Here is a 16,975-nt window from a genome sequence, read left to right as displayed (position 1 = left end):
AAGTGTGGGACTGAGCCGTGCTAGTGGGCACAATATAGCCGGGTTGAATAAAAACTTATAAATATCATGGCCAAAAATAGCAAAAACTCTCCCCTTAAAGCCCCACCCCAGACAGGAAAGAAAAGAAAGATTACAGCCCCGATGACTCTTGATGACTTACCAGGAATGGCAACCCCAAAATTCTCGCCGTTCCTGGTAATTCAACCGAACGAGGATAATATTAAACTAAACACTTTGAGTATCTTCACCATCAGCAAGGCACTCAAAGCAAATGGCGCCGGTACACCAAAGGCAGTGAACAGGAACAACTCTGGCACTTTAATGATACAAGTGCAGGGTCGACAAGAGAGTGAGAACCTCTTGAAATGTACCAGATTCTCTGACATCCCAGTCACCGTTGAGGCTCACAGGAGCCTCAATAGGTCAAAAGGTGTCATAAGAAGCAGAGATCTGGTAGGCTGTTCGGAGCAGGAGATGGTTGAGGAACTGGAGGGTGTTGTCGAAGCTCGGCGGGTTAGCATCCGCCGCGGCGACAGCACAATCCAGACCAACACCTGGATCCTGACTTTTGACAGCCCGAGACCCCCGTCGAGAATAAGAATTGAATACCTCGACTTGGAGGTTCGGCCTTACGTCCCGAACCCCATGAGATGTTTTAACTGCCACCGGTACGGCCATACTAAAACAAACTGCCGCCGTAAAGCTACATGCCCCCGCTGTGGCAAAGAAGACCACAATGAGGAAAACTGCAAAGTGGACCCTTGTTGTCTGAACTGCCAAGGCAAGCATGCAGCACATTCGAAAGATTGTCCTAAGTGGCAAGAAGAAAAGGCAATCTTGACATACAGAGCCACTTACGGCGGTACGTTTGCTCAGGCAAAAGCAGTGATCTGCCCCCTCGGCAGGTCGCTGCTTCTGCCAAGATTATGCAGAAGTTGCCAGGCTGGGTATAACCAAACGCCATGGCAAATCGCACAGACTAGAAAAGCAGTCCTCAAAAGAAAAGCCATCAAGACCTAAAACAAGTCGCAAATGTGTCAAAAATCTTTTGACACATGGAGGTTCAAGATGTGGAACCTGCAGCCCCCTCCACATCCACCTCCAAGGCGACCTCCACCCCCCTCCTTCCCAAACAAAAAAATTCTCCCCCTCATGGGCGTGGATGTTGGACCCACCCCCCATCTCCACTCCCTTGAGCCCTCTCTATCCCCCCAAAAACAAAACTCCACCCCTTCCCAGAATATGGAGCCACCAACACCAGTCGGGGATCCACAAATCCCCCTGAGGGGCCTCAAAGCCCCAAAAAATCTAAGAACCCAGAGGGACCTAAAAATCCCAAGGGTTCAAAAAAACTCAGCCCTAAAAAAACCGAGAGGCCCTCCACAGGGCCTCCTTCTATGGAAGTCTCTCCTCCTAGGAGAATAAAAGTAAAAGGGTTGAAGGCAGGCATACTGCCTAACCTCCCCACAAAAAATTAGGATACCTAGTCAGACAAGATTAATTTCCTGGAACATCAGAGGGATCAGATCAAATAGAACAGAATTGGACCTCCTCCTCCAGAGGAATCCTGATGTAGTCTGTCTGCAGGAAACAAAATTACCAGCAGACGACTACACAGTAAAAGGATATACGGCCAATCATCTGATTCACTCTGATGGCCAGATAGCGTGTGGGGGAGTTTCAATTCTCACGAAGAAGAGCACCCCCCACCGCTTGATACCAATGAAAACAAATCTACAGGCAATAGCAGTGAGAGTGACATTGCACAGACCAATCACCATCTGCTCTGTGTACATCCCACCAGATCATCGCCTCCAGTCTGCCGAGCTAGAGGGAGTTCTAAACCAACTCCCCCCTCCCTATGTGATAATGGGAGATTTCAATGCTCACAGTCCTCTCTGGGGAAACACAGACACAAACCAGAGGGGAAAGGCAGTGGAGGCTTTCATAATGAAAATGGATGTATACTTGGCAAACGGTCTCGAGGCAACACGGGTAAATATTCACAATCTTACCACGTCTGCCATTGATCTCACTTTCTGTGATCCTACACTAGCTCCAGAGCTCTCCTGGACTGTGATCGATGACGATCACGGTTCTGACCATTTTCCAGTCTGCCTCGACATCACCCCGACTTCAAGGGCCCCACAGCCCAAACGTTGGAGTGTTCGGCGAGCAGATTGGGAAACTTTCTCACAGGAGTGTCACAGACTCCTTACGACAGAGGTGGACAGCTATGACAAATTCAAAAATATTTTAACAAATATCTGCAGCTCGACAATACCAACAACCTCTGGTAGACCGAGAAAACACAATCCCTGGTTTTCAGAGGAATGTCGAGCGGCCCTACGGGAAAAGAAAAAAGCATACAGGAAAGCGATGAGATTCCCAATCCCTGAGAATTTCGCAACATTTAGGAAACTACGAGCAAAGTGTAGGAAGATCTTCCGAGAAAACAAACGGAGATCCTTCCAAAACTTTGTCTCAAAAATAAATAGCCAGACACCCCTGAATAGGGTGTGGAAGATGTTACGGAAACTGAAGGGATCCGATAGTGATTCACTAAATCACTTGACTCGTCCCGATGGATCCGTGGCTGAAACAGAACAAGAAATTGCCAACACTCTGGCCGAGAGGCTGGCGCACAACTCCTCGTCTGCACACCACACACCACAATTTCTGCGCCATAAACAAAACGCAGAAAACACACCAATAAACTTTACATCTACAAACACTGAAGACTACAACAAACCATTTACACTTGAGGAGTTGGGTGCCTGCCTCCGTGACACAAATGTCACAGCACCGGGTCCTGACAACATCAGTTATGAAATACTCCGACATCTTCCACAAGATAGTCTGGTTGTCCTTTTGAATATCTATAACAAGATATGGACAACACAGACTTTTCCACCTAGTTGGAATCTGGCCACCGTGATTCCGATCCCAAAACCTGGGAAAGACCATTCGGACGCTTCAAACTACCGACCAATCTCCCTCACCAGCTGCCTATGCAAGCTGATGGAGAAAATGGTCAACAAGCGTCTGATGTTCTACTTGGAACACAACAACTCTCTCTCCGACCTCCAATGTGGCTTTCGAAAGAACAGATCAACTGTTGATCACCTTGTTCGACTAGAGAGCTTCATTCGTGAGGCCTTTGCCAAAGGTGAGCACTTGGTAGCAATCTTCTTTGACCTTGAGAAGGCCTTTGACACAACTTGGAAATTCGGAATCCTCAAAGATCTGCACAATCTTGGTCTACGAGGAAACCTTCCAATGTTTGTCAGAGCATTTTTAAACAACAGATCCTTTCAGGTCAAAGCAGGATCCACCTTTTCTGATCCATTTGATCAGGAAGAGGGAGTTCCACAGGGTAGCATTCTGTCTCCCATTCTGTTTGAGATTAAAATAAACTCAATAGTGAATGCAATGAGACAGAATGTTGACTGTTCCTTATATGTTGATGACTTTCTTGTATGCTATCGAAGTAAATCGAGTATGGACACCATTGAGAGACAGTTACAACTCCAACTAAACAAACTGTCGGAGTGGGCAAATCTCAATGGTTTCTCCTTCTCCCCATCAAAAACAGTAGCTGTCCACTTCTGCCGAAAACGCACCTGCATTAGACAGCCTGACCTTTATCTCAACAATTCCAGAATTGAGGTAAAGGACGAAGCCCGATTCCTGGGTTTGATCTTTGATAGGAAACTAAATTTCCTCGCCCATATCAAAGATCTCAGACTGCGATGCATGAAAGCAATGAGAATAATGAGAGTTCTGTCGAGCATGGAATGGGGTTCGGACACAAACACTTTCTAAAGATATACCGAACCCTTATTCGATCAAAACTGGACTACGCATCTTTTGTATACGGCTCTGCAAAACCATCCTACTTAGGCATGCTGGACCCAATTCATCATCAGGGACTGCGCTTGGCACTCGGGGCTTTCCGCACTTCTCCAGTGGCAAGCCTTTATGCTGAGGCAGATGAGCCACCTCTCCATCTCAGGAGGAAAAAACTGGCTCTCCAGTATGTTACTAAGGTCACATCGCTACACGACAACCCAGCACACAAACATGTACACTACACGGATAGGACACTAGAAGAAAAATTTCGCAAGCACCCAAAAATGACACCACCATTAGGTTGCAGAATAAAAAAAGACATCGCAGACATGAACATCAGTCTAGATAGGATACATCCATACGTCCAGGCAAAGACACCACCATGGTCCATACATAGACCAAACATAAATTTGGACCTAACAAAACTGGAAAAATCACAAACAGACCCACATATTTACAAACAGACACTAAAAGCAATATTACAAACATACAAAAACCATACTCACATATTTACGGATGGTTCAAAGAGCGCAGATGCAGTAGGATGTGCCTATCACTCATCGGAAGGCACAGGATCACTTCGCCTGGATAGAAATGTTTCGATCTTTACAGCGGAATCGAGAGCAATCCTAAATGCTCTCCAGTAGGATGTGCCTATCACTCATCGGAAGGCACAGGATCACTTCGCCTGGATAGAAATGTTTCGATCTTTACAGCGGAATCGAGAGCAATCCTAAATGCTCTCCGTTTGGCTGAGAGATCGAATAAAAATAAATTCTTGATCTTGTCTGACTCGCTGTCCGTACTTAAGGGGATCTCAAATTTTTATTGCACCGATCCAAGACTCATAAGTATCTTGGAAGGTGCAAATAAATTATTTATTAAGAAAAAGAAAGTTTGTTTTCTCTGGGTACCTAGTCATGTGGGTATCCAGGGGAACGAAGAAGCGGATCGACTGGCAAAAGAGGCGGTGAGCCAAGAATTACAAGAGGGCAGTAAAATCCCACACGCGGATTTAAAGATCAATATAAAAAAAAACATGTCCGAAAGGAATGGGAACGATCCTGGAGTCGAGATGTACATAACAAATTAAAACAAATTAAAAGTGACCTCGGCCCCAGACCCAACTCGGGCTAAAAAGAAGAGACGAGGTAAAAATAACTCGACTCCGGATCGGACATACTGCCCTCACTCACCGTTTCCTTCTGGAGAGGGATGAAAAACCCCTCTGCAGAACATGTAACTGTGACCTGACAGTTCAACACATTTTAATTGAATGTACAGAATTAGAACAGATAAGGTCACAACATTATGATAACAGAGACTTGAAGTCTCTGTTCCAGTCGGTCGATCCGCTTTCAATTTTAAAGTATCTGCAGGAATGTGAACTCCTGCAGAAATTGTAAATAGATATTTTTACTTAACAAACATGTAACTATTATGATTTTATAAAGATTTTATTACAACAGTACACGTTTTGATCAGCTGTGGCCCCTCGGGGCCGATAAAAGATTGATGAAAGACAGAAACGGGCGCTTAAATGACCTAAATAGTGTCGAAAGCGCCGTTAAACACCTAAAAACAAACAAGCATCCATATATTGCAGTGGGAAAAATACAGGATGTTAGGATCTTCATTTTCAGTCTGACTTCCTCGCTCTTCCAGATTGCCATCATTTTTTTTTAGTTTGTTGCTTGCAATTGCAAGTCTTCTCCTGATATCTGGTGCCGATTTTCCATTGGCTTCTATTTGTGCTCCAAGGTAAATGAAATTTGTAACATTTTCCAGTTGTTCTCCTTCTATTTCGACCTGAGCAGTGCTGCTTTTATCTGTGCTCATTATTTTAGTTTTCTTTGCGTTTAATAATAGGTCTTTATCTTCACTATGTTTTTTTTACCGTTTTTACTAGCTTGTTGAGACCTGTTGATTTTGTTGACAATAGCGCCGTGTCGTCTGCATATCGTAGGTCAGAGATCTTCCTGCCATTTATCTTAACGGCACTGTACTCTTCATCTTTTTCTTCTGTCATTACATCACGCATTATTGTTTCGGTGTATAGGCTGAATAGTGAAGGAGAAAGGATGCACCCCTGCCTCACTCCCCGCTTTATTGGGAACCTTTTGTAAGTCCATATTCTAGTCTAACCGTTGCTGTCTGTTGTTGGTAAAGATTGTTTATGAGGTTGACTATTTTGTAGTGGCAGTTTAAGTTCTTCAAATTTGTTACTATTTGTTCGTGATTTACGCAGTCAAAATAGGAAAGCTAAATTAATTATGAAAGTAAAATCGACAGAATGTGATGTAACAAAATGACACTCGTTTCATTTTTATAAACACACAGACCTCTTGTAATATTTAACGTTCCACATATATCTATATTCAGCCGATTCATAAAATAAAATTTTTCATGAAATACAATGAGATAAAATTTCTGAAATTGTAAACACACAAACACACTCACACGCGCGCGCACACACACACACACACACACACACACACACACATACACACACTTAATTTATTATTATTATTATTATTATTATTATTATTATTATTATTATTATTATTATTATTATTATCATTATCAACTTTTTCTGTCCTTTAGCTGCTGCTAAAGATAGAAACTTAAATAATATTACAAAGTTAAATTCTTTTATCCATCACCCCCCCCCCCCCCCCTTCTCTCTCTCTCTCTCTCTCTCTATCTCTCTCTCTCTCTCTCTCTCTCTCTCTCTCTCTCTCACTCTCTCTCTCCACCTACAGAAACCACAACCATCATCCCCGTTCGTTAAATGCTCTCACCCTGTGACTGTGACAATGATTAATGATCACGATGTTTTAGTTCACGCTCATTATCAAGTCTTGTCAACCCCCCCCCCCCCCTCTTACCCTAGCTGTATAGTCTACGGTCTATCCGATATCTTCTTTTCTTTCACCTATGACAGGACGAAGAGAAAAAAAATTGAAAAGAAAAAAACATCAAATAGCAGCATCGAGTTTTTCAATAATAAATGGGTAACAATATCCGTCATTCCCCTTCGCAAAAATTATTCGTCCGTAAGTCTAAGCCGCCTGTAAATTTTAGAACTGCCAACTTCCACGAATTAAAAAGAAATATTCGGAAGTTTGCAATTCAAAAAATCTGTGATGGTGGTGACCTTGTTACTTATGGTGATGATGGCGATAATGAAGCTCTGGGCCCGTTTTCATGAACGTGGACTAGCGCTTAGTCTTTTATTTTAGCCAAGGACTTGAAAAAATCGAATTATATGCGAGCTGACCAAGTATGTCCCAGACTAAAATCACGTCACCTTCAGACTAAGTTTGATCAAGTTTTAGTCATTTATTGCTGAGGCCGGACTTTAAGCTTAGTCTGAGACTAGTTACTATGATACGTCATATCGTCGACAAGCTATTTTTAGATTGAGAGAGCTTCGATTCGGAAGGAAAATACTTCGGTTACGAATGACAGAGGCAAAAGGGGTCCTGCTGGTATTGACACTACTTTTTTTTTTTAAATGTAAGATAGGCGCAGACCGTCGAAAGTACACATTTTTGTGAGTAAAAACTAGGGGAAAAGCCGGATTCTAATCGGTTCGCAGATTGCCAATGAACGGAGACTCGAAGTGGAAGGGTTTGCTTCAAAGAACAACCTAAAAAAAAAAAAAAAACGATTAGAAAGTATAGTGGAGGCAAAAATTATTCTGTTGGCATCGCAACTGACTGAAATAATGTGATTCGTCAGAACATATTTTCCGTTGTCTTTTGTTGTTGTTTTTTAAGTTCAATTCGTTTGATTTTCACTGAAACTTTCATTGGCCTAAATATAGAATTGACAGTCGACCATGGACATGATTGTTGACTGATCAGTCGACAGTCAATATCACGTGATTTCATTAATCTGTCATCTGCATTTTTTGCCACATTGGGACCTAAAATTTGCCAAAATTTGCCAAAAAATCCCCCAAAATTTGCCAAGAAATTTCCCAAAAAGACCAAAATTTGCCCAAAAATTTGCGGAGGAAAACTAAGCGTTTCAGTAAAAATTAACACGCGATACAGAAAAAAATTATATAAAAGACAATTTATTACATTTAAGGACTTGAGAAATGAAATGACTGTGATTAGCGTTGTTACAAAGATTTTAAAGGATCATTATCCGTAGAGAGTAGCTTCCCTTGGTTTGGGCCCAGGCAAAGCTGCAACATTTCTCAAGTTTCGCACTTTTTTTTCGTTATTTTGTTTCCGCTTCTTTTTTTTCCCCAAAATTTGCACGCGATTTGCCAATTTTCCCAAAATTTGCCACGATTTGCCAATTTTGGGAAATTGCCAAAATTTGCGGATCGCCCTGATATTTGCGGCCGCAAAAAATGCAGATGACAGATTAATCACGGCAAAAGTAAGTTCAAATATGAAACGGAACGGAGGTGTTGCTAATTTCTTCTTTGGGAATCTTTTGCGTTGAAAATATGAAGGCTGGTGTCTTACTTACCATTGTGTACTAGAGAGCTTGATGTTACAAGCACTAAATATCTGAATTAGTCACTATCCTAACAACGCCCACTTCTCGGCAAGCCTCGCTAGTCAGAGACGAGAAAACGTTCATGAAATCCCACTTTTTAGTCATTTGCTCCGCTTAAGACCAGCAAATCAGTTACTAGACGAGTAAATAACTAAATCTAGTCCGCTTACATAAAATTGGGCCCTGGTGGTAGTCGATGTTGTGGTGATAGTAGTTAGTAGTGCTAGTGGTGGTGGTAGCATTGATGATGCTGTTAATTGTGTTGTTGTGATGGTCGTGATTGAAATGATGATGATGATGATGGTGGTGGTGGTGATGATGATGGTGGTGGTGGTGGTAGTTGTTACAAAGCTGATGCATTGGTGATGTTGATAGTTATATTAATAATAATAATGTGGCGGGGACGATAATGACCGTAATTTATTTGCATTGGTGGTGTCAATGATCAAGAAGGTGAAGTGATAACATTGAAGGCAATGGTGACGCTATAGTGTACGCCTCTGATATTGGTATTTAAAACGATTGTTTTCTGGAGTGGTGGAGGCTGAGATGATATTTATGCTTTTGTTAGTGGTGGCAATAGTTGATATGACCATGGTAATGGTAGGTATAATGCTGTGGTAGTGATATTGATGGGGTGTTGATACGTATGATATTGTGCAAATGATGGTGGTATCGATTCTGATGGTAATGAGGCTGTTGTAAAAGTGCTTGTGGTAGTGATTATTCTCTGTGATGGGGATGTTTTTTTTTATATATTGATGTGGATCGACGTGCACTTATATTCAGGTCTGATAACCCATTTCCTAATGGGCTCATTGTTGTAATGGAAATCTAAAAAAAAAAGACGCAAAATACTGTCCATTATACAACAATGTTAAACTGCTGAAAAGTGGGTTCGGATGTCAGACCTGCGTATTTGTACACGTCGATGGGGATGATTTGTTAACCTACAACGCAGCACAAATCCCTTTCGAAATTGTATTCTGCCATCCCACTATAATACAATAAGTCGAATGCTTGGCGCTTGGCAGGTCTGTATCACTGCGTACATAGACACGTTAGTTGTAGTAAAATATATTGAGTTACCACCTTGAGTGGTGATAAGCCAAATTACACATCTGGAATACAACATTTGCATACAAAGTTGTTTGAGTACAGAATTATTGAGAAAAATCGTGTATTTTTTCTTGTAACCATTGTTTAAAATATATAAAGCTTATTATGTATATATTTCCGTGTTTTTATTTTTCAAATTTTAACTTAAGTTAGAAATATGTTTTTGGCCAGTAATCTTAGCTTTATCAGACGTTAAAGGCATTTCTAATATTGATGTTGTTATCCATATACCCCTACCCAGATCAAAATAACAATCTCAACACCCCTGATAACATTACCCCTTGTTCTGAGTTTAAGAACATAGGCGAGTTATTGTTCTTAGGCCGAACTGGGCTTTTATGTTCTGTATCATTCTAATTCACCCAGTTTCACCCGTTGACATTTCAAATCCCAGCCCGTTGACATTCTAACTTCTCGTCAGGGCAAAAGTGGATACCAAATACTTAATAGTATTAGCTAACGAATGAAGTACTGAAAATATTGAGGACTTGACATTAGTATCCTTTATTAATCTTTAATATATTTGACATCGTATATGGAGATTAGATTAAATGCAACGTTGTGCCTTCGACTTTGGAATTAATTTGCGTGGTGTAAAGTCGCCAAATTCCATACCGTCTATACCATTACTGCCACTTTAATAACGCATTGAATTCTCCATTAATTAAATTTACCATTCTGTTATACAGCTCTGTTATACTGTTATTCTGTTATACTCAAGACGGTACAACTTATGACAAAATTTTCTGAAGTTAAAGGACATGTATCGACATCGTTCAAATAAATGAAAAATTTTGACTAAATTCAAGCCAATATTGATGGCACTCACTGAATTATCAAGATTATAATATTTTTTAAACTGCTTCTTAAGAGATACAAAACGTTGATGTCTTTTGGGCTGCTTATATTATTACGACTAATATAATATTTTTGACAATTTTAATACTAGTCATTTAAAACAAATAGTTATTGAGTGTTAAACCACTATCATAGATAGGAAAAAATGTAATAAAGGCAAAACACACACATACACACACACACACACACAAAGAAGAAGAAAAAAATACAAAAAATCAAACACCCCCCCCCCCCAACCAAAAAAAAAAAAAAACAACAAAAGAAAAGAAAACTTGACGAATCTTCCTCTGTGCCCAGCCAACCCCAACTCTCTAACTAGCAGGCATTTGAATGGGATACTTGCTAAAGGAGAACAAGAAAATAGCTGCTAATAAGAAAACGATCACCATTCTGGAAAAAAATCATATCCCAGAAGAAAACAAAAAACAAACAAAAAATACAAACCCCACGAAATTAACACATACACACGCACACACACACACAAATACACACGCACACACACTCAACTGATTATTTGACTCACTAACAGAGGAGGTGGGGTTTGTCAAAGATTTAAGACGATACGGATATATCATGTAATTACATGGAATCGAATCTAGCTCAGTAAAAACAGAAACGGAATATTGCCCAGCTTTAGTGTGAAGTACGAATAGTGCACGCAACACTATTTGTCCTTACGTACGGCAATGGCGGTTGATGCTATTCGACCTTAAGGACGAATAGGTCTAAAATCCCTCTTTAGGCGTACCTTCCAACGTATTGTCCATGTGGCTGTGAATTCATCCGTTCACACATATACTTTCTATACTGTCAACTTATTCATTCGGGAGAAAGTCCATAATATGCGTCCACCACTTTTACAACCGCAAACTCGGGGACCCAAATGGTTTTCAATGAATATTAGAATGATTTAAGACTATGCTTTTGACTTGGAAGAAGTCGAGAAAGACAAATGTAAGATTTTTGCCTTACGTGCTATACGAAAAATGCGGGGTACAAAAGGGTTAATAAGGTCCCCTGCCCATATAAGGCCCACCTTTTTTATTTGATGGGCCTGTGTCCACCAATACATTTTCTTTTTAACACTTTGCGTTTTTTACAACTGCACTTGGTTTATAAAGGACATAACAAAAGGCAAAAAGGCATTTTATAAGTTTTGTGTTATTTATTTAGAACAACTTTGGAAATAAGTCAAGTGGGCCTTAATAAAGCAAGTATGCCCTAATAAGGCTCATCACAAAATCACCATACAACACCATAAGAACAACATAAACAGTTTCTAGGCTTGTAACAACATCATTATAAATCTAATTGTCACATTCTGGGCAAACAAAAGAGTCGTCAGCCTTGGTCAACCCGACACAATCTTCATGATACCATACACTACAGCTTTCACAGCTCCGCATGTCTTCAATTTTGGTATCTTGGCACACGGGACAGTACCAACCACTTTCTGTTTGTGTTGTTTTCTTCGCCTTCTCCTTCCCTTTGCCATTCCCCTTCCCCTTTCCACCATTTCCAGTTTTTTCAGTTTCAAACAATGATTTTGAAATTACAGTAGCTCTGTAGTTGATGCTTTTCTTTCTCACGACAGATCTCTTCTTTTTAGTTGGTGTTTTCATGAGATCACAAAAACTTACATTTGTAGAGGGTGATGGTAAAACTGGGGCTGAAGTCGTTGGCATTGACATTGCCAAAGGCTGAGAAGGCTTCTCTGTGCCTGGTGTCGCAGCTGGAGCAGACACTGAAGGCTGTGGTTGCAGTGTGGCTTCAGCTGATGACGTTGATGGTTGTTGTGTGGCGTCAGCTGACGTCAAAGGTTGAGGTGGTTCATTGTCGTCAATTTGAGTGGCTTCACTTGGAGCAAAAGCATGGTCTGGGATTGCATTTTTGTTGAATGGGTATATTCCGCACGTGCGAAACCCACTTGTGATGTTTCCCATTGTCATGCATTTCATCCAAACAGGGGTGAACACCTTCCCAAACACGTCTTTTGAGAGTGTTCTATCAGGACGAGTCCTCCAGAATTCCAACACCTGCTTGTCCCAGTGATGCTCAAAGGAGCGGAATACAGCAGTATCCAGAGGCTGCAGTTCATGCGTCGTGTTTGACGGCAGACAGAAAAGCGTGATGTCATATTTGTCTGCCTCGTCCAGAATATCCATTGACAGATGACATTTTGCTCCATCCAAAATCAGAAGCACTCTACCGGCCGGTTTAAACTTAGAAAAGTGTTTCAGCCACTTGACAAACACTTCATGTGTCATGCTGCCCTTCTCTGCCATTTCAAAGCATGACAGAGGAGGGAGGTCATCACCATATTGTTACTTTCTATTCTTTCCCTTGAAAATGATCATCGGGGAACCGCAATCCCCACTGCAGAAAAACATGCAACAATAGTCACGTTTTCACCATCCTCTGGTGCTACCAAATGTACCCGTTTGTGGCCTTTGGCAGCAATCACTCTTTGTTGATGGTGGAGATTAGTTGGCAACCTTTCTCGTCCAAATTGAAGATGTGATCTGGCTGATTAAACAGATCAAGGTCTTTCATAGTTTCCTCAAGTTTAGTGAAGTGATCATTCACAATGAATCTGTTAAGTTTCTGTGCTCGTGCCTGATTCATTGCTTGTGCTTTTCTGGCACTCAACCGTGGATGGCGTTTCATGAAAAGCCGAAACCACTTTTCTCCTGCAAGATTCGATGTGAAAGGGTGAGAAATATTGTTTTTGGCAACATAATTAAAGACATGGCTCCTGATCATCTTTGCGGTGAATGGCATGCCCAGAGACGCAAACCGGATGATGCGATTCACGAGCATTAATTCTTCCTCCGAAGACAATATAGTTTTTCGTCCAAGTCTCTTTTCGGTGGATCCGCTGGACAAATGGTTCCGGAGGGTTCTTCTAGGAATACCAAAACGAGTTGATGCCTCGTGCACAGAGATACCCCCACCGTCTCCTCTGTTGACGGCTCTCATTGCATTCTCCATATCTTCCTGGGACCACTTTGCTCTGCGCGTCGAAGCCATTGATCGGGATCAAACTGAAAATATAGAGAAGACATAGATTGATTTAGCTTTGAATTTGGCGAAAAACTTGTGTTGTGTGTCTCTACAATTGTTTTTGATAATTATTAATAAACAATTAACAACCCCCTGAACAAATAGCATGTTAAATTGAGTCTCAAACACAAACTTTCCAATGTGCCTTAATAAGGCCCACCAGGGATTCTAGGCGGGCCTTAATAGGGCATACCCTAGCAAGTCAATTCTTCATACTTTGTCACATGAACACTTGACTAAGCTTAAATTTTTTGAAGTAAATCAAGTTATAAAAACCTTTTAAACTGAAATATATGTCTATGATTGTTAATATTAACTTATACTTACGTAAACTGGCTGTCGAATGGGTTCTTGACAAACTTTCTTGTCAAAACAAATTGTAAACAAACACACTTCTTGCCTTGGGCGATGATGCGCGTTGATCAGGGAAACGAAACTTCGTTTATCGTTTACATTTATCTCTAGGTTGCCGGAAGTGTTAAGGTTTTTCACTTTATGAACCACAATTTTATGGTACAGGGGGGTCGGCCTTATTTGGGCCTGGGCCTTATTTGGGCAGGGGACCTTACAACAGTGTATATCATGGGGGAAAATTGATTTTAAAACAAATAGATAACGATAAAAACAATTCGTATTATTTAAATCATCCACACGGCCGTTATGCTGCGTTTCTAAATAAAACCGATGAAGATATTAAATGTATATAATATAGATTCACTCGTTTTTTTTGTTTGTAACTCTTGGAAATAGAAAGTTCACTCCTACTCCTACTCAACATATGTTTTATATACTTGGTGACTTGTATTCCAACCTACCCATTTCGGAAGGAAAGCACGCCTTGCGCATCGGATATTTTCTATCGTGAACGAAATGCTCTGCAAGCAGGGAATGACCTGTTAAGTGTCACTGACTCTGAAAATATAATATAGTAACATTGTAATACCGTACATAAATCAAAAGCTTCGTTTTGGGCATTTTGGTTGAGATATTGTGATTAAAATGGAAGAAATTCAATGGGTGTTTTTTTCAAGAAAAAAAAAGACAATTGTAAATGAAAATGTGGCAGTTCATTCTAAAAATTATAATTCAGCTTTTATATAGCGCAATATCCACTAAACGTGCTCAAAGCGCATTACAAGTCGTCTCTGACCAACAGCAACATTTAACATGTAGGACGGGACATGACGCCTGTTAAGCAATATTACAATTTTTGGGACAGAGACAACGCTATTAACGGTCAGGTAACGGCCTTCTCATTTCACGGTGATAGAATAATATGAGTAAAGGGCCCTGTCCAATGACTCAACTATACGCCGAGCGAGGCTCGAACCCAGGACCTTCCGATCCGAAAGCAAGTGTCATACAAGACCACGTAGCCGCACAATCGCGATGTGACTGACGTCAAACAAATACAGAAGGACTTAATGAAAAATAGAGCCTTCTGAAGCAACTCCTGTCTGTTAATCGAGAATACGGATCTTAGCAATTTCAAATATCAATAATATAATTTTTAAAAAAACAACAAACAAAAAACATACAATACAAAAATGCGAATTTGACATCCATATCTTTTCGGCTTTTCAATATTTCTTATGGTTACGTCTTGTAAATTAACAATACCTAGGTAAGGAATTTTCCCCCAAAAGCTTGCTCTCAAACGTTAATCTCCTTAGATTATAGTGGCTTTACTACTTCTAATATCATATTTTATATTTAATACTAGATATTTTGGTTTCGTTTCTAACACACCAGAACTTAATTATACCTACCCCTGCCCCCTTCAACATCCCCGGCCTTTCTCTGTAAAGTTATTAATTTGATCTTCAAATCGAATCTTAAAGAAATCATGGGGATAAGAAAAAATTCTCGTATTTGAAATCGTTATTGTCAAATAATGTTTATCTTTATTTATCTAAAGAAAATAGTTGATCACCAAACTGGGACATTATCTGAATTCTAAAATCTGGCATATATCAGTTATTTTTTCAAATATTTTGATCCTTAATCCTGTTGTCTGCAAGCTCATGGAACAGCTGATTAGAGAAGAAAAAGTTGATCATATGACCAGGAACAAACTATTCAGCAAAGATCAACATGGTTTCATGGCGGGAAGGTCTACAGTAACAAACATACTTGAAACAATGGATGACTGGACGAGAGACCTGGAATTAGGCAACAATTTAGATGTCATATACCTCGACTTCAGAAAGGCATTTGACAAAGTTCCACACTGGCGCCTAATCAGGAAATTGGAACAGTATCTAATGATCGGACAGTCAAATGGGTCCGAGATTTCCTCAAAGATAGAAGACAAAAAGTGATAGTGAATGGAACAGCATCAGCGGCGAGACTGGTAACAAGTGGAGTTCCACAAGGAAGTGTACTGGGACCAGTTCTCTTCCTGATTTATATCAACGACTTGCCAGACAATCTATCATCTAAATGGAAAATCTTTGCCGATGATACTAAGCTCTATGGAGTAGCTAATATAGAGGAGGAAAGAAACACCTTACAAGATTTGAAAAAGCTTGAAGAATGGTCCGAAATATGGCAGATGGAGTTCAATGTAGATAAATGTGCAGTTCTTCACCTAGGAAAAAACAACAGAGAAGCAAACTATATAATGAAAGAAAAACCCCTGCAGAAATCCAATGGGGAAAAAGACCTAGGAGTATTTATTGATAGGAAGCTAAACTTCAAGAAGCAAATTCAAGATGTTCAACCTAAGGCTAGTAAAACACTCGACTACAAATAACGCCAGAGCTTATTTGTACTCTTACTAAAAATAGAATTTGCGTAATTAATAAAAATATAACATTTTATACGGATAGAACTGCAATATACAGAAAATAGTTTGGGGGAAAAAATGTAGTACGGTGACCAGCTTGGCGTTTCTAATCCATTTTAAGTTCATTGGACCTAAAAATTGGATTTGACATTTAATGAATAGCACTCAATTTTTGTTTTACCAATTATTATAGTAAACAAAACAAAAAATTAAAAAAAAAAAAAAAATTAAGGGGGGGGGGGGGGGGGGGGAGGAGGAGGATCTGTAGTCAATTTTAGTTATAAAAAATGTTTCGGTAAAAAAATTGAACTTTTATACAGCTATCCACTATACCTGCTCAAAGCGCTTTACAAGGGGTCCCATTGAGGACAAGACATGACGCCTGTAAGGCGATATTATATTTCTTTTTTTTTTTTTTTTTTTTGGAAAGAGACAACGCTCATTTTACACCTGAGTACGGTGAGAGAATGCGAGTAAAGAGCCTTTTCAAAGGACTCAACTATGCGCCGAGTGAGGCTCAAACCCAGGACCTTACGATTCGAAAGCGAGTGTCATACCACAAGACCACATAGTTTTTAAAAAAATGTTTCGGCCAAATTGGACTAGTCCACTTTTTAGGTTGTTTCATTATTCTAGAATCCAAAAATATGAATATTGCAAGTTGTCAATGAAAAACGTGTTTTTGATGCAGTTTTATAAGGGAAGTATCCACGTTTTATTTTCTAAAGGTCTATATTGTCAAATGTTTGGGTCTTGGCAACAGCTATTCCTATC

The 16,975-nt window shown here is 40.1% G+C and overlaps 1 protein-coding gene across 1 annotated transcript; it reads right to left on the bottom strand.

Moving 5' to 3' along the window:
• Positions 1-12,757: 12,757 nt before the first annotated feature.
• LOC144965180 (uncharacterized) lies at positions 12,758-13,287 on the bottom strand (the record flags this gene model as incomplete). Its single annotated transcript, XM_078900246.1, has 1 exon — positions 12,758-13,287. A coding segment is annotated over one exon (477 nt), but the record flags the coding sequence as incomplete, so codon positions are not given.
• Positions 13,288-16,975: the final 3,688 nt, after the last annotated feature.

Source organism: Berghia stephanieae, chromosome 1 (genome assembly GCF_034508935.2).
Source record: "Berghia stephanieae isolate SIO BIC M18660-M18661 chromosome 1, UCSD_Bste_1.3, whole genome shotgun sequence".
Taxonomy (NCBI): domain Eukaryota; kingdom Metazoa; phylum Mollusca; class Gastropoda; order Nudibranchia; family Aeolidiidae; genus Berghia; species Berghia stephanieae.
Note: the sequence above shows the minus strand (reverse complement) of the source record. Positions and strands in the feature narration are given on the sequence as shown.